This window comes from Pteropus vampyrus, unplaced genomic scaffold (assembly GCF_000151845.1).
Source record: "Pteropus vampyrus isolate Shadow unplaced genomic scaffold, Pvam_2.0 Scaffold394, whole genome shotgun sequence".
NCBI classification, from domain to species: domain Eukaryota; kingdom Metazoa; phylum Chordata; class Mammalia; order Chiroptera; family Pteropodidae; genus Pteropus; species Pteropus vampyrus.
The window spans coordinates 1,369,846-1,393,702 of record NW_011889175.1 but is presented as its reverse complement, the minus strand read 5'-3'; the positions used below and the strand labels follow the sequence as shown (position 1 = coordinate 1,393,702).

The 23,857-nt window shown below is 45.6% G+C and overlaps 1 protein-coding gene across 2 annotated transcripts in view; it reads left to right on the top strand.

Moving 5' to 3' along the window:
* Nucleotides 1-23,857, top strand: part of RANBP10 (RAN binding protein 10) — a 55,658-nt gene that overhangs the window by 18,779 nt on the left and 13,022 nt on the right. For both annotated transcript variants that reach the window (XM_011380502.2, XM_023523569.1), the window contains exons 3-4: nucleotides 507-559; nucleotides 19,141-19,308. In XM_011380502.2, the coding sequence (XP_011378804.2) occupies nucleotides 507-559; nucleotides 19,141-19,308 (221 nt within the window). The remainder of the gene's footprint in view (nucleotides 1-506; nucleotides 560-19,140; nucleotides 19,309-23,857) is intronic.

The following is a 23,857-nucleotide window of genomic DNA, read 5'->3' as shown; positions in this document are numbered from 1 at the left end:
GGTGAGGGTAATGAGTTTTGAGATACCAAGAGAAGAAGCTTCATGTGAGGAGTCTTGATAATTTTATAGAGATCCAGCCAGCCTGTACTTTTTCCATGTCCTGGTCCTTGCTGCAGAGTGGCATGTCCCAGTGAGATTGATCTTGCATTGCTCTGCCAAGTACTTCCTAGGACTAAGCTACTTACTTTAGATACTTCTCAGGAATAGATTCTGCCATCTTAGCTGGAACCAGAAACCAAGGGACTGGAAGTAGTCATTTCAGGAAACTTTCCTTTGAAACTTAAGCCAGTGGTTCATGGTTACAGATAACTACCTCTGCTTCTTCCGCTGCTTCAGGCATTGAGATGATTTCTGTTAGAAAATCAAAATGTGAAGAGTCTCCAAGAACCACTAGTTAAAAAAGAATCTCTACATTTATTGCTATTCCTCTTTTTCCATCTTTTACCAAGAAATATTTGACATAATTATTTGCTAACCAAAATTTTTTTATGTGTGCTTTTTTGAAGGTACATGGGAATAGGACTCTCAGCTCAAGGTGTCAACATGAACAGACTTCCTGGTGAGTCACTGGTTAAGAGAACATTTGTTCTGTTCTCCTGATCTATTCTGTGGTGAGAGTCATGGTGGCAGCCAAGAGGCTGGAGAGGACTTTGTTTGCAAGCCCAATCACTGGGTAGAAGATCCTGAAAGATGGTCATTGGGCCAGGATAATATGGGCTTCCATTCCAACAATTAATTGGCGAGTGATTGTCATTTATGGAATTTGAACTGTTTGCAGTCACAACCAAGTGACCCGAGCTTGTTCCCAGTAGGAACACACCTCAGTAGCCTTCGCTCCCATTGCCCTTTGCTTGACCAGCCTGGGACTCAGGCGAATACAGGGAGGAAGGCTACTGCCAACCCTGGCTCCTTTGTTACTTCACCATGGTAAAGATCAAAGTCTTTATGTGGCCTCCCACGTGGAACATGATTGAGGCAAGTTATTAATAAATAGGGGCATGTGCTCGAGACTTGGGTTAACAGCAGCCTCAGATTTGTGGAATGGTCTAGGCCCTGCAGATGGGCCTCCTCTACCAACCGGGCACCCTTTCAGCGTTTTTCTACCCAGCGGTTCATGCCCAGTCATGGGCTGAGCACAGTGGAGGGGCAAGAAACCCCCACCAGAAGTTGGTGGGTTCCAGAAGATGGTCTTAAGACCATTTGTTCCTTGAGTGGCAGAAGTGACATGGCGCAAGCTACCCTGACACCGTCATGGAGGCAGGCACAGTCCCTGTGTTTTTGCCCTGACACTCTCTATTCTTTGTGTTTGTGATACAGAGAAGACAGCTGGCTTTTTCCAAAGAGGGAGCAGCACTTAAACCTTACGTCTTTTCCAGATTATTTAATATCAATTGCAGATTTTTTTCTGATGGACTAATTTCAAATACTTGAAATCTAGACTTGCTCAGGATTCAACAAATTGTTAGGAACCTGAGTTTTCTTTTTTACTTTGATCTGAGTGAAAACTGGTCTTCTGTTATTAACCAGAATGTGTGGCATGTTTGGCCTCTGTGTAGTAGCTGTGATCTTTGTTATATAAGTTCCTGGCCTCAACTGACTAGATGTGTATACAGTGTCCATAGCTCTGACTCTTAGTTAATAATGAGCTTAGAAAACTAATTTCCCATCACAGGTAAACTGATTCTTAATCTTCTCTTGTTCAAAATGTGTTCTTTGAACTTTTACTCGCTTTGACAAAGGAAAAAAGAGGTTTTTATAGGCTTATACAAAAATAACTACTATCATCTGTTATTGGATGGCACTGTAAGCATCCCTGAACATTAATTAAGTAAATCTTTGTTAATCTTCAAAAAAGAATACTATGCAGCCAGTCCCCCACAAATGAGGAGATTCTTTAGGTACTGACTTGCCAGGTGTTTCTGGATGATGATGCTGTAAGGCCTGCGAGTGAATCTGTTTGAGTTGTCTAATGTGATAGCATGGCTTCCTGGGTATAATCAAGTGAGCCAGTTGTGGAAGGAGTCTCGTGTCCCTTGTCAAGGGGCTTAGACTTCTTTATATAAGCAGCAGGGGCTGCAGAAATGTTTTGAGCACAGGTCATGTGTGATCAGATTTGCTAATAAGCTACTTACTAGTTCAAGAGTGCACTAGTAGTATAAAACAGGGGTCCCCAGTCCCTGGGCTGTGGACTGGTAATGGTCTGTGGCCCGTTAGGAACCAGGCCACGCAGCAGGAGGTGAGCGGTGAGTGAGCGATCGAAGCTTTGTCTGTATTTGCAGCCGCTCCCCAGCACCAGCATCACCGCCTCAGCTCCACCTCAGATCATCAGGCATTAGATTCTCATAGGAGCACCGGTCCCTGGTGCCAAAAGGGTTGGGGACTGCTGATGTAGAGGAGGCCTTCCACAAGGGTCGAGGCTGGGCCAGGGCTCCTGGGCAGTAAGAACTTCAGGAGGTGGTTAAAGAACAGACTCCCTTTCTTTGTGGTGAAATGTATAAGTGGAAGCATTTGATTAGAAGTGTACAGTTAAATTTTTAAAGGCCTATGGCTATATATTCAGATAATTCAATATATCTGGTTTAGTTGAGAAGAATTCTACTAGATCATTGGGAGGAGTTCCTTATTTTCATGGTTGTATATGTAGATAACTTCCTATTTGCGAGTTTAAAAAAATTTATCAATGAATCCATCAGGGCCTGTTGGTCTTTCTGGGTGGACATTGGGGTGTACAAGTTTTTAGAAGGCTTTCCATTCCTCTCTTGTTAGCTTGTTCAAATAACCTGTTTCTTGTGGCATCACTTTCAGTATATTCTGCTTTGGCCATCTGATTCTCTTAATTTATAAAAAAATGGCTATGATTAATATTATCAAAACCTAAAAAAATCATCTTCATGATTGACCTTTTAGATTGAATCCATTTTGTTAATTTTTAAAAAGAACGATTACTATTAGCAGTCTATTGTTTTCTTAATTTTTAAAATGAGATGTAATTAACATGCCATAAAATTTACCCCTAGTGCACCATTATTGGTTTTAGTACAGTCACAAAGTTGTGCTACCATCACCACTGTTAATTCCAGAACATTTTTATCACCCCGAAGAGAAACTCCATACCCATTAGCAATCTCTTCTTCCAACCCTCCCTCCCTCTAGACTCTAGAAACCACTAATCTACTTTCTGTCTCCATCAATTCTACTATTCTGGCCATTTCATATCAGTGGAATCATATAATATGTGGCCTTTTGTGACTGACTTCTTTCACTTAGTAGAATGTTTTCAAGGTTCACCCAAGTTGTAACATGTATCAGAACTTCATTCCTTTTTATGGCCAAATAATATTCTATTGCATGGCTATAGCACATTTTGCTTATCTATACATCTGTTTGCATTGTTTCTACCTTTGGGCTGTTATGATTGATGTACTATAAACATTTGTTTACAAGCTTTTCTGTAGACATACGATTTCATTTTTCTTGACCATATACCAAGGAGTGGAATTGCGTGAACTCAGGACCTTCTGCATGTAAAGCAGATGTGCTAACCACTACACTATGGAGCCACACTGAAGCATAAAAATTTTTAATTTTGATGTAGTTCGGTTTGGTTTTCAAAGACATATATATACACACACACATATATGTACATATATATAAGTATATATCTTTGCACCTGTACCACCCTGTCTTATTTCCTGTTGCTTTGTCATAAGTTTTGAAATCTTTCAAAAAAAAGTGTGACTCTCTCAACTTTTTTCTTCTTTTTCAGGAATGTTCTGGCCATTCTGGATCCTTTGCAATTCCACATGAATTTTAGAATTAGTTTGTCAATTCCTAGAAAGAAGGTAGCTGGAATTTTCATAGAGATTACATTGAATCTGTAGATCAGTTTGGGAAGTATAACCGTCTTAACAATATTAAATCTTCTGATCCACTAGCATGGAATGTTTTTCCATTTGTTTAGATCTTTAATTTCCTTCAACAATATTTTGTAGTTTTCAGAGCATAAGTTTTGCATTTCTTTTGTCAGATTCATTCCTAAGTAATTTTTCTTTTTGATGCTACTGAGAATGGAATTGTTTTCTTAAGTTTATTTTTAGGTTGTTCACTGCTTCACTACTAGTGTAGAAAATATAATTAGTTGATTTTTGTATACTGATCTTAAAATCCTTTCTGTATGTTGCTGGATTCAATTCACTAGTATTCTGTTGAGGGTGTTGCTTCTACTTTTATTTTCTTTGTCCTTCTTTCCTTTGGTTTATTACTTTATTTTCCTCCATACTCTAGGTATAGTTATGTCATTATATTTTAGTTTTCTTACTAATAAAGGTAGGTGTTTATTATTTTTAAGTACTACTTTGTGTACTCACAAATTTTGATATGCTGTTTTAGTTTTTCATTTTAAAGTATTTAGTACATTCTTTAATCTTAATTTCATTCCTGATCCAGGTTACATTCAAGAGAGTAGACTGCTCTGTAATTTTCATATGATTGGGCAGTATTTAATTATGTGTTTATTTGGCTGAGCCTTACTCTGTTTTTTCATGATCAAGAATATAATGTGGGCTGCCTTATTAAAAATTTACTTAGTACTGGTTTACACTCAAGCACAATCAGGTTTTGTGAAATATGTAGGTACAGAGTTTGTTCCTGATCTATCATATAGTTTTCTGTACATTGCTTTTTTCTTATTTCTTTATATATCTATATATTTTATAATTTGTTACCAGGGGGCACAAAGAATTTGGAAATGATGTGCTGTGCCAAGGGCTTTGGGTTGGAGGGTTTGGGCAGCTGTGGGCCTGATGGCTGGCTGACACTGGGTTGGGGAGACACTGGGTTGGGTGTTATGGAGAGCCACTGAGGGGTTTAAGCGGGGTGTGACCTGCCGAGGTTGGAGGGGCACGAGCAGGTGCAAGGAGGCTGGTTAGGAGGCTGTCTCAGTGGCTAAAAAGAGCGTGGTAGTACCTTGGAATAGAATAATGGGGAGGAGAGGATAGGTTTGAGTCCTGTGGAAGGTAATTCATCTGTGCTTGGTGTCTTTAGAGTAGTGGGTGATTGGACTGCAGTCTACTGGTGGTGTGCTTCCAGTGTTTTACTGATAATTTGTTTCAAGAACGCTTTTATTAATAATGGCCGACTGATGGCCATTTTAGAAGCCAAATCTCAGTGTCATTAGGGGCAAGTGGGAGAGCTTGAGTTGAGCAGCCCTTGTTTGAGTCAGTCCAAGAAAAGAGGTTAACTTAAGAAGTCCAGCATTGGCCTACCCAGCTGATGCTGTCAAGAAGTACCTGGTCTTTGGCTCTTAGTCCTACCTTTTATGAGTCCGTCGAAGAGAGATCTGTGAGGAAGGAGAAGCCCAAGTGTGGAACTGAAGCCATTTTTCTTATGGGTCTTGATCTGTTTGAGTGAAACCAATATGAACAGATGATGGACTGGTCCTAGAGAGAGTCTTTACCCCTTTTTCTCTGAAGTAAGTGCTTGTTAACTATAGGGGATAACCTTCCTTCCCCCACCCCTTCTCCTCTCTTCCCCTCTCCCTCTCTCCTTTTCTCCTCTACCCTGGGCAACTTGTTTCTCTGGTTTCTTTTGGGTCTTGTTCCTGATTAGAACTTAGAGTAGCTGAGTGAAGTGAGTGTGGAGGAGGCAGAGGCAGAGGCAGAGGCAGTTCTCACCTTCCTGGAGGGATCCAGAAAACTCTTGTTTGTCTTATGAATGGTTGAGTGTGCTCTGCCAGGCCCTGCAAGTGCAGTTAAAGGGCAGCCAGTGGGCCCTCCAGGCAAGGGTATACAACTTACTCCTCTATCTGGACTCTGTCTTTGAGCAGATCACACCTCCAGAAACTTCAGTGCTTTGCGTAAGGTCCAGCAGACAGTGAACCTGCTTGCCTCAAATTGAGGTTATCTTCCTGCAAAAATCAGATCCTCATGTATTTCCTATCTCTACTGAAAGTCACTGTCCACTCTGGACCCCAGGTGGGACTCCAGAATAATCTTCACGCCCTCCCTGTCCCTCATCCCATGGCTCTGCTACTCCAAATGTCTCTTTAATCCAGCCTCCTTCTCTATCCCTAATGCCATTACCTCTCCATTAGGCTGTCTCCATGGCTTCCTGATTAATTGCTTTACCTCAGGCCCCTGCTCTTCATTCCTTATGTACACTCTGCCCCTTGCCTGCTTTTGGCCTCCAATCCTTGTGCCCTGTGGGCCCTGTTCAGCCTTTTCTGCCACCTCTGCCCTCCACTCATGCCACACACCAGCATGTCTGTGTGGAGCCCCAAACATGTTGCAAACATTCTCCTTGATAGATGTCCTTCTTGCCCTGGGGTTGTTCTTTGTGCTTTTGATCCCCTGTGGAACCTTGGCTGACCCCTTCAGCCTCGATTACATACATAACTTTGATGATGACACTTGCCACCTGCCTCGTGTGACTTTTTTACGCTTACCCAGCTGTGTCCTCGCTGGGTTGTGAGCTCCTTGGGACTCAGACACATCTTTTTTCACTGCTCTCCCAGAGTGAGCACAGATGTACTTGGGCTGTGGGAGGAGGCCATTCCTGCATTTTGCTTTGCTCAACACAATGCCTTCAGCAAGCCAAGTGTGGTGGAACCAGTCTTGAGTCAGGTCCCTATTGGCCTGCGGCCTGTCTTTAGCTAGAAGCCTTTATTTGGAGCTCAGCCTCAGCATACTACCCTCACAATCATACTGATTGCAGGGCCCCCTCATCCCCTTCTGTTTGTCAAGTTTCATTGTCATTAAACCAACTAGTGGCTCACATTTGGTCATGGGAGGAAACAGACCTCTAGGGCTGTGGTGGAGCAGTGTTGCTCAGTGGTTGAGAGCATCGACTCTGCATTTGCATCATGGCGGCTGTGTTACCTGGAGCAAGTTACTTCTTTTTGCCTCAGTTTCCTCATTTGTAAAATGGAAGTGATACTAGTACCTAACTCATATATGGGATGGTTAAGAAGATTAAGTGATTAATTCCTGTAAAGTGATTATAATAGTGCCTGATACAAAAAAAAAGGGTACATAAGTGTTAGCTTTTGTTATTGAGAATGGTACTTTTTTCCTACCTAAGGAAGGAATTACCTATACATCAAAAGTTCTTTTATGAATGTTTGTGTATATCAGAGTGGAGTTGGCTGTAATAAAAACTACATTTTCTCTCCAGTGCTTATGTTTTCTGTATTTGAGTAGACGTGTTAGCTGGAGTTGAATTGTGGAGGAAGAGGATGGCCTAGCAACCAAAGTCAGGTTGTTAATGTTTTAAGTGTTTTCTTGTAGGTTTTCTTCTGCTGGCTCAGCAGGAGCCCTGTAGGGCTCTCAGGGGCAGAGGGCTGCTGTTCTGGGGGGGTCTCACTTGGCCCTGGGAGCAGTTGTAATAGAGAGTACTTCTCATTTGAGGCTGTGGTGCTCATACTTTCCTTGGAGCATGTGGGCATGTCTTAGCTTGCATGGTCAGAGGTTTCTGTTGGACGATGTGGAAGCTTTAATGTTTATCTTTCATAAGGTGTTTCCGGCCTCCTTAAGCGTGAAACCAAGGGACAGGTGTGGCCCAAAGTAAGAATGTCAGAACCCTTGGCTAAATGGCTTGGAAGCGAGACAGGATGATTGCAGGCAGGTGAGTGCACCTGTATCCCCACCCACCTATTGGTGAACTGGAAGTGAACAGCAGGGGCTGGGATCCTTGGATTGGGGAAGCAGGGATTAAAAGTCAGGAGTGTGGATAAAGAATAGGGTTTAGGCTTCTCCCAAGCTTGGGTACTTTGAGGGGGGTGAGGGTAGGACAGATCTTCCTTCTGGTCTTATGCCTTAGACAGAATGAGAGACTCAGGCTGTGTTGGTAGGTGGCCCCATTAGAGCTGGGCAGCTGATAACTTCCTCCTTGCCATGTCTTTGGAGGCGGCAACTGTTCTTTTGGTATGGCATATATTACCTTAACTACTACAGCCCCTCGAAAGAGAACCATTGAGGCATACTTTCCTTGAACTGTTGTGAAAAAAGCAGCTGGAAGGACCATAGCTGAGGATTAAGAATGAGGGGCATATTTTCTGAAGCAGATGGCACCTAGCAACTACACCTCGGAGTAGGGGGTGCAGGGCAGAAGGACTGTCTGCCTTTCCACAGTATGGTCTTGTTTAAGTGAGCATCTTTTCCTCCCCCTGCAGCTTTCCTTACTGAGCCTGCCCTGCATGGGCTGTTAAGAGCATGCCCCTGGGAGTGTTTGTGTCCTGATCCCTGTGGTTGAACCCTGCTTCTGCTGGGTGGGACACATTCTGCAAACAGCTGATATTTCACATCTATACGTGCCAGAGGAGAGCAACAGCAGATGGCAGAGATGAGGGCAGAACAGCAGGGGTCTGTGCCAGGTTCATGAGGGCAGAGGCTAACCCCTGTCAGTGTGGCAGGCACTGACAGTAAGTAACAGGGTGTTGTTCCATGTCTTTCCTCCCTATCCTTGTAAGGGTATAGCACATACATGCAGTGTTGGTGACTTAATAGCAGGTGGCTTTGCATAGTGGATGTCTTAGAGATTACTAACATGTAGGTGGGTTTCCTGTAGTCTGAAAATGCCGTTTTTCTCTGTGCCTGCTCAACAGATACTGCTTCCATCTCACTCCATGTAGCCTGGGGACCCTCGTTGCTCACAGCTGATGTGCCCCGACTATGTCTACCATTAATCACCACCTCTCTTGAAGCATTTTCTATCCCAGAATCTATAGTACTTCACAGGGGTTTGCCATGGGGCTGCTTAGTCCCAGTCTCCATGAGGGAAGCTATGCCTTTCCAACTGGGTGGGTTGAGCCATCACGGTGCCACTGGGCATCTGAGTGTACCTCATCCTGATTCTGGCAGAGCACCTGAGAACAGACCTCAGCTCCCTCGGCATGATTGTAGGTGCTGTATAAGCCTCCCGAGTGAGTGCCGACTGAGGCTGGTGAAGAGAAGAAGCCAACTGATGATGGCCCTGCAGTTCAAGTCTATAGAGGTCTTGAGGTAGTCCATCTTGGAAAAGGGAACAGCCAGGAAATTCTCCGAAGCCACTGGGCAGTTGCCCAGGACCAGGGCTGTGGGGAGGTAGGTTGGGATTTGTGTGTCCGGTGCTGCCCAGCCCCTTGCTGCCTTTCTCACTCTATTCTTTCTCTGTCTGAGATACCCTTGAGAAGAGACCTGGATGGGAGTGAAGGAGTTGATACCCAGAGGCACTGTAGCTCTGGCAATAGGTTCTGTCTACTGGGCAGTCCAGAACAGAGAGTGGTTTGGCAGTTGGGCCCAAGAGCCGGGTGACTGGTCAGAGCCCTTGGTGGTTCACGTGGTGGTTAATGCTACCGGTGCTGCAGGACTCACCACGGCCCCTGCTGCGGAACTGGTTTCATGTAAGAGGCCCTCTGCTTGCCCACGGCTCCTCCGTGGGTCAGCAGCACCCTTGGCCCTATGGCCAGCAGAGCCCATGTCCCTTATCCCTGGGCCTCTTTCCTCACCTACAGAGAGACCTGTATTACCACAACATACCACGACTGCTCGGCAGCCTTTTGAAACGAGGCAACTCAATTGTTCCTGTTCCTGGGCTTGGGGATTTCTTGTTTATGGTATCCTATTTTCTTCTTCCAAATGCCATCTCCCACTCTCTGTAGCACAGAGGTAAAAATTCTGGATTTAAGACTATTTTTCAAGGCAAGTTAAGTCTTTTGAGATAAGAGGTTTCATCGACAGCAGAAGGGCCAGTTCTGAAACCCAAGTTTGTCATTCTCTGAAAACAGAGATTCTCAAGTGTCCTCCCGTGTGCCTGGAGCTGGGGCCACTTCAGGGTGGAGCTGAGTGGGGACCAGTTACTGCTCAACCCCTTGCCTCCCTAGTGCTGAGCAGAAGAAGACGGTAGGTAGGGGTTCTGGAGACACTGGAATACCATGCCTGGGTCTCCTTTTGGGAAGGGTTTTGTGCATGCCCATCTCACAGGCTCTTGCATTACCAAGGTTACCCGTCCACTGACTTTCGCTAGAGGTTCAAAGGGAGCTCAGTATAAACAAGGAACAGCCAAACCCAACCCCAGAGGAGACATACCAAGGCCTAGGAGCTGAGATCGTACCTCAATTTTGCAAGACAGTGCCACCCCTTTCCTTAGCCTGATTCAGCATGAATAACAGACCCAGCCTGTCTTATGGGAGCCTGAGAGGTAGGCAGGTATGCCAAATGCCACATGAACCATGTCCTAGCCAGACCCAGCTAGACTCATGTGGCTGCCTCTGGGCCTTTCTAGGTATCTGTTTCTTTGGGGGCGGGGGAGGACTGTGACTTGTGGAAGGCCTTTTTATATGCAGATGCTGGCTATATAGATGCTCTCCCTGTCCAGGTTTCAAGTTAGTACCTGACATTCTCTCTGTAGGGCCTGGGTGCCCCAATGACAGCAGGCTCCACCCTGTGTCAGCCCCTGGTGTCAGCTACCTGCAGAGATAGCGTTTTTCTCCTGCCCTTTTTACCTTGGCTTCTGTGTTGAGTACTATGAAGAGAAGAGCCCAGGGAACCCCTGGCCCCTCCGGCTCAGAGCTGCCAGAGCCATTGCCTTAGGGTTCTGTTGATCCTATTCCTTGGTCTCATGGCTCAAGGTAACAGCCATGTGAGTGCTGTGATGGACCTTCTCTGATGCCACTCCATAGCATTTGCTGAATGAAAAAATCTCTTGCTTTTCCATTATCTGGTATTGAACTGCTCTGGGCAGTGCTTCTGTTAGATTTTTAAGATACTTGAGGTAATAGGAAAGGCATCTGATAGATTTCTGGGGAGGGATAGCTCTTAGTGAGTAACTACCCTTGAGAAGCAGCCCTGCCCCTGAGGTCCTGCATGGCACATGTACTTTCCACAGCAATCCCAGGCTCAGGAATCACCCTGGGCAAGCCAGCCCAGCTCCTTTCCTCCATAGCCAGCCTCAAGAGTGACATTCTGAGAGCCACTGGACATGGCTCTTGAGCTCTACCAAGTGATCCAGTGGTCAGTTGGCCTCCCTAGGAAACTGGGAACAACCAGGAGTGGAGCAGGCCTGGGACAGCTGTTGGTGGGCAGTTAGGAGAGGTGGATGGTGAGTAGCTCCACCCCTGCCCGCTCCTTAAGGGGAAAAAAGAAACAGGAAATCTGAAGCATCTGGGCTTGATCACTGAGCTACTGCTAGAGATGGAGAGGGAAAGGAAACTCACAGGTGAGTGCCTCCTGTGGACTAGTATTCCATGTCCATTTTTATTTAACGCTTCTACCAACCTGAAAGAGAAGTTCAGCTTGTAAACTTAGAAGGGCTAAGAAGTGACAGAATTGAGATTCAAACCCAAGTTTCTCTGATCTCAAAGTTTGGGGATGACTGAGACCCATTTATTGGGGAGAGATGGCTGGTTTGGTTGGCATGAGTCAACGCTTAGGCTAACTTTGTGAATAATGCATGGGCTGGACTCTGTCCAGGTCAGCTGTGGGCCAGGACCAGAACCTAGTGGACAGGCAGAGTAGCAACTCCTTCCAGGTTTCTATGCTAATGTGCTGATTGATGATGTGGAATCTTTTTACTCAGCAGTAGGAGTCCTCTTCATTCTTAGCTGCCCTGGGACTGAAGCCCTTGATGTGTCCTGGCAGGCAGGAGTGGCATGGGGTGGGCTCCTGGAGCAGTCATGCTGGAGTCCCTGGCACTGCCATGGGGAGTCTCCCACCGCTAGGGCACTGTAATTGGGGATGGCATCTGGGAGTGCCAAGATGATGAGCCATTTCCTTAGCCACCTCCACACTTCTGTGGCTGGGACTTCCCCTTTGATCAATTATGGAAGCAGAAGTGGGTGGTGCCAGAGCATCTGAACTGGGCACCTGGGGCCTCCTGCCCTGAATGCGGCTTGGCTTCTCCTTGCATCACTGGCATCTGAGAGGTGTCTGATGTGGTAGGGGATAGGCTTTTCTGTTTGGGTGCCAGACTGGCTACCCATCATTTCTCTCTGGGAGTGACAAGGCTTATTCTCTTTGGAAAGGGAAGAATGGTTAGCTGAGTGGCACTCTGTCAGACATCCTCTGATCCACAGCTCTTAGACCTGACTTTCTATAGGACCTGACCTAGGCAGCTGTATCCCCTTGTTTTCTTCTGACCCTCACATGGCACTGTCCTCTGAGATATCTGGCTCTGGTTCTTTGGTGAGGGTGACAAGTCTCATTCCTGGGCACATCACCCTAGCCTCAACATGAGGCACATCCAGGGGGACTACTTGTGCTGCTAGAGTCCACGCTTAGAAAAGTTGTTGACTTTGGTTCCAGGGTAGAAGTAGGGGTAGGGAGGGAGGTCCTGTGCTAAAGCAGAGGACGGTAGGGCTGGATGGGAAGCTTGCCCAGTCATCTTCCTCCTTCCTGTGATTGGATTGGGGGGCACTTCAGAAAGGAGGAGGTGGTGGCTTCACCCACATGATTTTCTGCTTGTTCTTCACCTGAGTGTCCCTCACAAGAAGGAGAACTGAGCTTCTGGGTATTGTTAACTATAAGACCACAGGTTTCATGAAGCTTCTCAGTGCCTCAGTTTCTTCACCCCTCAGATGGGGATTATAACACCTGCTGATCAGTTCTGAGATTGGAATGTTTTTCACGAGTGGACACCTAGGGGCCTTTGACAATGATGTCTAATTGCTCCTCCCTCATTTTTTAGAGAAAGGAACCAAGCTCTAGGGAGGTAAGTGACTGCCCAGGGCCTTCCATCTTGGAGGGAGAGTGCTGTGGCCAGGATTGGGTTGTAGGTAGCCCTTCAGGCCACACTGGCTGCCCTGGCACTCGGCTATAGTGTCTCTATTTAACAGAGACCAAACCACCCTCCGTAGGACCCTAGCCTGAGACTGAGAACAACAGACTGGCTACAAAATGTGCAGCGGTAGCTAGGCCTTGATCTTATGGTTTTTCTCCTATATCCCCAATTCCTGAGAACAGCAGCAATAGGACCAGCTTCTCAAGGCCTGGAGAGAAGGTTTGTCAAGGGGAGAATGAATGAACCTACTCAGTAACTTCATGCCTTTTAACACCTCCTCATCTATTTTGGGCTTCTGGTACCTTTCTCTTGTGTATCATATTAGGACAACACAATAGGAAAATCCTTTAGTGACTTCCTTTTAAGTTTTCACATCACTCTTTGTTTAGTGAGTGTTCCCCATCACAGCCTTGCCATACCTGGGACGAGCCACAGTCATCTCACCTGCCTTGGATAGCCAGCTTGGATGTCTAATAAGACATCTCAAACTTAACATGTCCAAAAGCCCTGCTCGTCTGCCCATCTTTCCTGTCTCTTAGTAAATGATACCACCATCCACCCATTTGCCCAGGACAAAGACCTGGGAGTCATCCTTGTTCCTCAGCACCTACATCCAGCAAATCCTATCAACTCTGTTCTGAGTCTTTCCTAAGTGTCACTCAGCTCCAGCCCTAGTTGCCACTTTTCTGTTTCTCAGACATGCTGAGCTCTTTCCCTTTGTGCCAAATGTTCTTCCTTCTGATTCTTTTATCAGGCAAACCTCTGCTCATGGGTCATACCACTCAGTGAGGACTAATTTAACTACTCTATCCTGGTCCGTTTCCATTTTGGTCAGTCGCCATCTCCACTCTCGTTTCTGGCTCATCATCTGGCTTTGTTCTCTTCAGAGCATATTTTATCTACCAGATGTTTTCTTGTTTGCTTATTGGTTTTCTCATATATTATGTCTTCTCCCTTCACGCCACCCTCCACTCCCTCTTGTCAACTTCATGACGTAGGCCTTTGTTAACTAATTGGTGGCAAGTGGATGATGCTTGTCCTTTCCAGAGGATGGGAAGTTAGTACAGTGGTCTTAAAGGTACTGTTACTAAATGAGATGTCTAATAACATTCTGTTTTTAACTCCAAGCTGCCTTTTGCATCTTGTATACACACAGAAGCTCTTAAATGTGTTTGGAAAAATACTAGCTATAAAATGATAGCTTCAACTGAAGATATATTACAGCTCTGATTTTCTTGGAAAAGCTTTTAACTTTATAGCAGCACTGTGAAGAGACAGGAGCTGAGGTGTTGTTTCTCTGCCCTAATCTTTCCAGATGCTCAATAACTTCTATAGCCAGAGGGGACTATTTTAGTAGCCTGTTGCTGCTATAACAATAGCCCTGGCTTAAAATAATCATCTTACAGTTCTGGAGGACAGAAGTCCTAAAATCAAGGTGTCAACAGGGTAATGTTCTTTCTGAAGTCTCTAGGGAAGAATCTGTTTCTTTGCCTTTTCTAACTTTTAGAGTCCATATTCATTCCTTGACTTATGGTCCCATCATCCATCTTCAAAGCCAGCAGTGTAGCATCTTCCAATCTCTCTCTGCTTCTGTCATTACATTGCCTTTTCTGACTTGACCCCCCCTGCCTCTGTCTTACAAGGACCCTTAGGATTTCATTTTGCCCCCTGCCCCTGCATAATCCAGAATAATCTCCCTATTTCAAGAGTGAATTTACTCATGTATGCACACTTTTTTACCATGCAAAGTAGCATATTTACGGGTTCTGGGGATTAGGATGTGGATATTTTGGGAAGCCTTATTCAGCATACCCCAGGGACTGTGTGAGTTCTTTTCCTTTGGGCAAATCTATATAATTGATAAATTATTTGGGAATTGAAAAAAAAAAAAAAAGAAAATGTATCTGCTTTCCAGCCAGACTGAGGTGATAGTGAATACTGAATTGACTCTCAAAAAATATGTTTTTATTGAGCTCTTCAGTTTTTTACCATTTAAAATCCACATTTATAGCTCGAGTTAAAAATCTGAAAATTCTATTGTAGTTTTGTCAAAATAACTATATAGTTTATTTTTGAAGAAAAGTATTCAAAATATTTAAGTTTTTATTTTAGGTCTTTGAAAATGTAAGCATCTGTTGTTTTGGTGGAAATTATTGAGTTCTGATACACTGAGACAAAAATATCTCCCAGATATCCTTGAGTCACTAAGTAGGAAATGATTCTTCTGGGTTATTTCACCAGCTTTGATAAATCAAATGGCCACATTATTATTAGGTTTTCTAGAATACTTACCAATTCTATCTGAGTACACTAAAAAAAAAAAAAAAAAAAAACCTTCCAGCTCATGCCTTCTACCTTTTAGATAGTAAAATTTGCGTAAAAGATCTGTCACGAAGGATCATCCCGTGAGAGAAAGAAGAGGGCTGGGACTGGGTGGAGTGTGCATTCCGGTCTGCTGGCTGTGGCTGCCTGGTAAGGCAGGAGGGTAGGTGTGCCCTGGAGGGCAGAGATGGGCAGTTGTGTCCTTCAGACAGGAGGCACCGGGGCCTGTGTCTTCTTCTAGGGCTGCGGTCTGGGCTTTCCCTCATCGCTGGCCTGCAGGCCCTCTGACTCACTGCAAGACAGAGATCCCAGGTCCACAGCTCCCTAAAAGTAGTGCATCTGACCACTCACCTCTGGTGACGAGCAGGGGCTTGGGAATAGTTTCCCTGCCAGGGTGGTTACCACCCCAAATGAAACAGGACCTGTGACAGGAAGGATGTGGGTTTTGGAACCTGAAGTTTTGGGTTCAAATCCCAGCGGAGGCACTTCTAGCTATGTCGGCTGTAAGCAAGTCCCCCAGTCTCTTGGTGAAGTAAAGGTATCAGTACCTGTTGTGCCAAACACTCAGGTTTATGGCAGTGCTCTCGTAACAGGTTGCCACATTGTAGTCAGTTACTGTGTTGCATTTGAGAAGTCTCCATGCTCCATCTGAGAGATTTAGGAGGGGAGGGTGGGGAGGACCACTGTGACAGGTGGGATGTGTGCATATGGATCCTGAGTCTGGGGAAGCTGGTGGGCATGCCTGGGGCCACCAAGCTCAGTCTGAGCCAAACCTGGAAGGATGATTGTCACTGCTGTCTAGCTGGCCATTCTTCATCTATGGCCTTCTGTAGACGAGGGGAGCAGCTGCTACTACTGCAGGTGTCACCACCAGGAACCCTAGGGCTTCCTGTGGTGAAGCCTGAGGAGAGGCCTTGCCTATGATAGCCACATTAACCTGCCTCTTGGTACAAGAATGGGCATCACTGTGCCCCAGAGAGCCATTTCCTGAGGTCAAATGATTTGTGTACCTACCAGCGATAGATAGGCCCTTCCCACTCCCCGGCATGGGAAAGTGTAAAAGTGGATTGATGCCCAGAGCAGCATTTTGTCCTCTGAGCCAGGCAGTCCCAGTGTCTGGGGAATTGGGAGGGTAGGAACAGTGTGGCTCCAGGTCTGGGCCTTGGGCCTTATAAAGCCAGTCCTGAGTGGTTCTCATGATAGTTTCCTTGTGATGTGGGAAGATGCCGGAGGGGAGCAGCAGGGCTTTGGGCACCCGTTAGTGAGAGCCATTCGGCTATGGCCTGTTCCTGTATGGGCTCCTGAGGGAATCTTTTTTTAACTAGAGGGTTTCTGGCTGAAAAGACAGGAAGGCTTACAGTACACAAGGCTTGGGGTTGGTGCTGTGATTTTGAGGGACAACTTACCTTTGAGCCCACTGGTTTAAACGCAAGGCAGTTTAGGCTCCAGGGTCTTGTCAGCTCCACCTCTCTCTCCAGTCATGCCCTCTGTTTCCCTTTCCAATCCTTAGCCCTGTCATCCATCTGTTCTCATGCCCACACCTTTGCTTAGAGTCTGCCCATGCCCCCGCCTTCACCCTGTGCATGTATACATGCATGCGCATGTACACACAACGTATGCCGTGAATGTTTGAGTCCTGTCTTCTTTTCTGAGCCACTCAGATCTTCAAGCACTCTGCCCCAATGACCTTTCCCTCACAGGGGAGAACTTCTTCTACCCATGCCACTTGAGAGGGATGGGGTGTCACTAAGCATGTTCACATGGACATGCTGCTCAGACCCCCAGGAGGCAGCAGAGGCTGGGAAAGCTACTTGGGAGGGCTGCCTTGGGGAGTAGACCTGCCTGCCAGCCCCTTAGCTCACCGACCCTGTGTGGGTTCTGTGGGCTATGTTCCTTAGCCAAACAGGCAGGCAGGCCCCTCTGTAGCTCACACGCTCCTGTCCTACCTATGTTCATGCTTTTACCTGTACTTCTCACTCCTGGAATGACCTTCACCCTCTTCCCTGTATAAAACCTTGGTACACATCAGAGGTCTCACTTCTGCTCTCACCATTTCTATTCAGCCTTGTATTAGAGGTCCTAGTCAGTACAGTAAGGCAGAAAAAGGAAATAAAAGGCATGCAGAGTGGAAAGGAAGAAATACAAACTATCTTCATTCTCAGACACTATGTTAAAAAATTCTGAAGAATTTTCACATAAGCTACCAGAACTATTTGGTGAGTTTAACAAGATTGCAGGACACCAGATGAATATATAATAAATCAAATATATGTGTGTGTTTAATAGTGTTATTGAGATAAAATTTACATGCCATAAAATGGACCCATTTAAAGTGTACAATTCAATGGTTTTTAGCATGTTTATGGAGTTGCCAATCATTATCATAATCTAATTTTAGAACATTTTCATCACTCCGAAAAGAAACTTTGACCCCATTCGTCCACCCTCAAAATCAATTTTATTTTGTTATAATAGAAACAATTGGAAATTAAAATTTAAAAATAACATTTATAACAGCATCAAAAATTAAATACTTAGAGCTAAATATGTCAAAACATTAAGAAATTAAAGAAGACCTAAATAAGTGTAGCGATATGCCACATTCATGATTGAAATAATCAATATATTAAGCTATTCTCACCAAATTGACTTATAGATGCAACAAAATCCCAATCAGAATTTCAGGAGGTCTTTTGAAAAACACTGTTAGGAAAATGAACAGACAAGCCACAGACTGGGAGAAAATATTTGCAAAACACATAAAAGGATTTATATTCAAGATATATCTAGAACCCTTACAGCTCAGTAAGGTACACAACCCAATTAAAAAAAAATGGGTTAAAGATTTGAACAATCATTTTCTAGTAAACCAATAGTAAATAAGTATATGAAAAGATGCTGAACACCTTGGTCATCGGAGAAATGCAAATTAAAGGCAAAATGATATTAAAACCATTACATCACTACTAAAATGGCTAAAAGAAAAAAAAAAAAACAGACGACTGACAATACCAAGTGCTGGTGAGACTGTGGAACTCATACATTCCTGGTGGAAATGCAAAACAGTACAGCCACTTTGGAATACAGTTTGGCAGTTTGTTATCAAGTTAAACATATACTTATTTTATGACTCAGCAATACCATTTCTAAGTATTTACCCAAGAGAAATATGTCCATGCAAAGACCTGTATGCAAATATGTGTTGGCTTTATTTATAATGGCCAAAAATTGGAAACAGCTCAAATGTTATCAACTAGTGAATGCATAGGCAAACTGTGGTATATCCATATAATGAAGTGCTGTTCTGCAGTAAAAATCAACGGAATAACTGCTACATGTAACAATGTAGATGAATCTCAGATGTATTGTGCTAAGTAAAAGAAGCCAGACACAAGACATTCCATATTCTGTGATTCTATATTCTGTTTATATGACATTCTGGAAAAGATAAGACCATAGGAGAAAAATCAGATCAGTGTTGCCAGGGACAACACTGGATTGGAATTGGGTGGGTGGACTGGAATTGACTGTAGAGAAGCATGAGGGAACTTTTTGGAGTGATGGAAATGTTCTGTATCTTGATCATGGTGGTGGTGGTAACGTGTGTTAAAATTTGTTAAAAACTTATTGAATTGTCAGTTAACAAGAGAGAGTCTTGTTTCATGTAAATTATACTTCAGTTAAAAAAAATTATTTTAAACTCACCATGATACACCTCAGAGCTCAGTTCGAGATTCCTCTTCCTCTTGACAAGGCTTTCCCTGACCACTTTCTTGTGGCACGGCCTCCTGGTAAGTCCTTTCCTGATCACTCATGGTTTTCCTGCTAACCACAACTTGGGCTCCTTCTTTAGTAGGGCTGCCTCTGCTCCTCAGGGGTGGTAAGCTGCTGGACTCACTGCTCATCTGGCACAGCCAGATGCTGTCTGTAGCCGGCTCTGTGAGAGGCCGAGTGCTAACTGAGGTGGTGGCAGCCTGGGGACAGTTTGGACCTGGGTGGGCTTCTGTGGCTGTCTTGCTTCTCTCTCTAGTACCTCTACTCAGCTGTGGCTATTCTCTTCCCTCACAGGTTGGGATAAACATTCCTATGGTTACCATGGCGATGATGGGCATTCCTTCTGTTCCTCGGGGACTGGCCAGCCCTATGGTCCCACATTCACCACAGGAGACGTGATTGGCTGCTGTGTCAACCTCATCAACGGCACCTGCTTCTACACCAAGAATGGCCACAGCCTTGGTGGGTGCATAGGGGACCTTGGAGGATCTGCCCTATGGAACTGCTTTGATTGATGAGTGGCCCAGGGGCAGGCTTTGTAGCCAAAGCAGTGTCACAGATCCCGTGCTGAGATCTGGGGAACTGCAGCCATTTCCTACAAGGTAAAGAAAGGGTAGCAGGAGCTCTCCTTTTGTTAACCTATCCATTCAGGAACATTTATCGAGCCCAGGGTCAGTGTCGAGAGAGCAGCATTGTCATGATCATGCTCCTAGCCTGTGTGATACTTGTCAGAGCAAGGCTTGGGGTTGATGAGAAGTTTGAGGGTCCCAGGTACACACTTGAGTGATAGTGGTTTGCATGCTCATGGCCTGAGCCCAGACTGGCCAGCCCTTCTAAAAACTCAGGGTACTAGTTGCTATGGAGCAACAGTAAGGGCTGTCTAGTACTGCAGATAAACATACAGGCTGGAGTCAAATGGGGCCAGGCCTCTCCTGTGGTTAACAGACAGCAAATTGGACAGACTTATATTTTAAAAGGTACCTTTGGTAAACTGTGAAGGATGGACTGACTGCAGTAAGGGCCAGAGGTGAAGGCAGGTGGCCCGAGGCAAGGCAGTAGTGATAGGTACAGGAAGTGGGGAACAGGCCTGACAAAGGCCTAGGGGTGGCCCGGTGGGGCTTAGTGACAGATGGGGAGCACTAGCAGATTTTGGGGGTGGGGCGTGGGAATTAGTAAGAAGAGAAGGTGGAAAAGTGCCTGGATTCGTGGTACTAGCAACTGGGATCAGAAACTCAGGAGGAACAGCGATCAGTGGAGGGCGATAGTGGTCCTGCAGGATCCCTTGGAAGAGCAACCCTATGCACATGTAGAAATTTAAGATTAGAACTTGAGAGCAAGGGAGACTTTGTTCTGATGCTTGCCCTACCGGGACTGACTTGTATTTGGCTCTTAAGTGAGAGGAGCCCTTGGCTAGAGTGGTTCTGAGGTGATGCCTAACTGCTGGGCCTTCCTTCCTGGGTTTGCAGAGGTCTCTGATCTGGCAGAACCCTACCAGCCAGGCTGGCCACAGACCTTGCCAGGAAAGAAGTTGGGCATTTTATTTGGAATTAAATTCCTAGGAGACCCACTTCCCCTGGCTTGAGGGGCAGTTAAAAGGGGGCTGCCACTCCCCGCAGCCCCTTTGTGGCTTCTCCAGTAGATGAGCCCAGGCAAAATCAGGGGACCTGAGTGGAAATCAGGTTTTCTGGTGGTTGGGCTGAGTGATCAAGAGCCAGCATTCCTCAGCAAGGCAGTCGAATGCCACGGCCCATAGTGGGCAGCAAGAGCATAGCACAGACACCTCAGAGCTGACCCAGGTGCACAGCGGAGAAACTCCTCTGAGATCCATGGCCACCTAGCTGCAGTTCCTGGTATCCAGCTGGTGAGGAGTTAGCTGCTGGAGGATGAGGCCAAAGTCTCAAGATGGCTCCTCGCTCCCCATTTTGTTCTCTGACTCCAGCTATTTCCTGGCTCTTGGTTTTTCTGCTGTCAGAGTTCCAGGGGCCACTGCAGTGGTCTCTCTCTTTCCCTAAGCCCCCTTTTACCTGCCCTCTGCAGCCAGTCTCAGTCCTCTCTGCTTTGAGTTCCTGCGTCCTTCACATCCCTCCAGCTTGTCCATACCTTGCTCAGAGAATGGCACCTGCTGTAGGACCCACGGTTTGGGGCATACCCTGCTGTCCCCACTGCATTTGTACCTCCCTCCTCTGGGCCTTAACTGTGCACCAAGGCCCATGAGCTTGTTGTCAGTCAGGAGCTCATGGCCACCTTAATGTCAGCCCAAACCCTCATGCTGTTTTTAAAAATTCATCTTCCTACTATATGCTTTTTATGGATCCCATGCAAGACCTCACACATCTTGCTATTACACTTCATTTAGGAGTATATTGCCTATTTTTTCAGCCTGTCAAGATCTGTGGTCTCACTTGTTCTATCTCAAATATTTGGTATTTTTTTCAGCATTGTATTAACCTAAAATTTGATAAACATGTTTCATGTGTGTTTTCATTGATATCGATTTAAAAAACATTGAAAGAAGACAAGGCTATGATGTGAGCCTTTAGCCTATAGCTTGTCTGGGTAAACACCAGCCATTTAAGAATCACTTTGTTATATTAGTTTGAAACTCATGTTTTTCTATTTTGTCACAAGGATACTACTTAGACCTTACTAAAAACTGGATATCACCCATCCTTTGCATTTTCTTGGTCGTGAAATTTAATGGAAAGGCAGTGAACTTGGGATGATAGACTACTTGGTGAATCTTCTAATGACCTTGTTTACTTCTCACAAACCAGCTTATCAATAAGTGTGCTTCAGAATTTCAGAGGATCAGTGAGCCAGTCACTGCTCTCTAACCTCAGAACCTTTCCTTTTTTAGAGAAGAATGATGTTTCCTGGCCTCCTTGCTTTTTTCATGTACTCCATTGTCCTCTGTCACAGCGCTCACCCCGTGGTCATTGGTTGGTTGTCTGTGTAATTATTAGATGCATGCCATCTCTCTTGCTGGAGTTGGCAGCACTTTGAGGGCCAGGCTTGCAGTGCCTGTTACAGGGCTTGGCCCCTAGGAGGTCTCAGCAGATAACGTGACGAAGGATGAGTGAGCAAGTGAATGGAGACGGGAGACTGACAGCTCATCCACAAGTGGTCCATGCACTTGCAGAGTCATTTTTATCCAGCTCTGTGCTCTCTCACAGGCTCTTTATACCCTCAGCCTCAGTGACCCCTGACCTATGTCTGTTTGGTTCGGGGCCCTTCTTATCAGCAATTTTGAATGTCCTGTTTGCATCCTGGATCTTTGCCTGGACCTTCTTCCTGTGGATCAACCCAGATCTTGTCACAGTAGCCTTGCAGAGGCTCCCAGAGACCTGCAGGGCTTGGGGTAGCAGTGTTGCCCTTGTCCAGTGCAATAGGGGGTGGAGTAGCCTCTTTTCCTCATCTTCCTGGAAGCACCTCAAGGGCTTATCCTTCCTGAGTACCATTGTGAGGTAGAGCTGGGCAAGCCCGGGAATGTCATCCTCTGCCCAGAACTGTGACAGTTGCCTCACCTTGTGGCACAACTGCAGCCAACTTATACCCAGACCTCACAGTTTATGAAGCAGCTTTCACAAAGTATCAGTATCTCAGTTTCTCTCTTGAGGTATTGGAATTAGTGTTACCCCCTTTTTTCAGATGGGCTCAGAGAGGTTAGATGACTTGCCAAAGGTTGCACTACAGATAACTGATGGAGGCCAGACTCCCCCTTGTTCCAGGGTCCTTCAGGTCTCCTCCATGAACTGGGGTACAGCAGCAGTAGCCTGGCCACACTGAGATCCTTGAGGGCAGCTTCCATGCAGACCTGGAGGCTGGAAGGGCTTTCAGATTCCATCCTGCCAGCTCTGTGACTATTGACTCTGCATGTAGGGCTCAGAAGTGGCCTCGGACAGGCAGATGATGGGGTTTATGAGCTTCCCTTACTGTGGAGCAAAGTGGCCTGGCAAAGAACTTAAACAGTCTCTCTGCACCTTCGTTTTTTCATCTGTAAACTGGTGTCTGACAGTATACACCTTCCAAGGTTGTTCTGAGTATTAAATGGTTCCTCGTTAGACACTGAGCCCAGTGCCCAGCACAGAGGAAACACATGGAATGCACTGACTGGCAAGATTTTAGCCCCAGATTCACTGGGAAACCTATGGTCAGACCCTCACCTGTTCTTCTGTCTTGTGGGGTTTCAGTTTCTTTTCTGGGTGGGGTTGGGAGAGCAGACTGGGGACCTTTAAGAAGTCAGTGGTTTGAAAACCTTTCAGGCCAAAAGCTGAGGAGTTTCTAGAAGATAAGGAATTTATCTTAAAAAATGGAAAGGCTATGAGTCCTTGGGAGAGCCTCCTTTGGCCTTCAGTTGTTTCTCAGTCTGCAGAACATGAATGCTCTGCTTGATAAGCCAAGGCCTCTCTTGCTTAGACCTGCTCATATATTTGGGGTCCCGCTCCCCTCCACTCTCACTTCCCATTCAGGTCCCTGGAAACAGAGCCTCTTCTCTTGGCAGGAGGATTCAGCGGGTACACAAGACATTGTTAACCTGGGGTTTGTCAACTTGTAACCTCTGGGGACTCTGGACAATTATGGGCCTGGAGATGGGCAGCCGCCATCTTCTCTGTCTCCGCTGCTCTGTCAGCTTAGAGATGATGTTGGAGTGTCAGACTAGGAATGAGTCCAGTCCCACCACTTCTGCTAGTTTTATGATTCTTGGCAAAGAATTTAACCTCTGAGATTTACTTTCCTTATCTGTAAAATGGGGATAAGCGTGCTCCCTAGAGTTGGTATGAGGATCAGAGGAGGTAAAACATGGAATAGGGTCTGGCACATATAGTAGGTCTCCATAAGTACATATTGGATCAAGAGAAGGATCAGGCCTGGAGAGACCTCAGCGGTAGATCATTTCGGTTTTAGTCCTTCCTAGCAGGCTTTTTCTGAGCGAGTGGAAGAGCTGTGGACAAATACTCAAGTATCTGACTTCACTTCTGGCCAGGCCACCCAGCAAAGGGAAGACCATGGT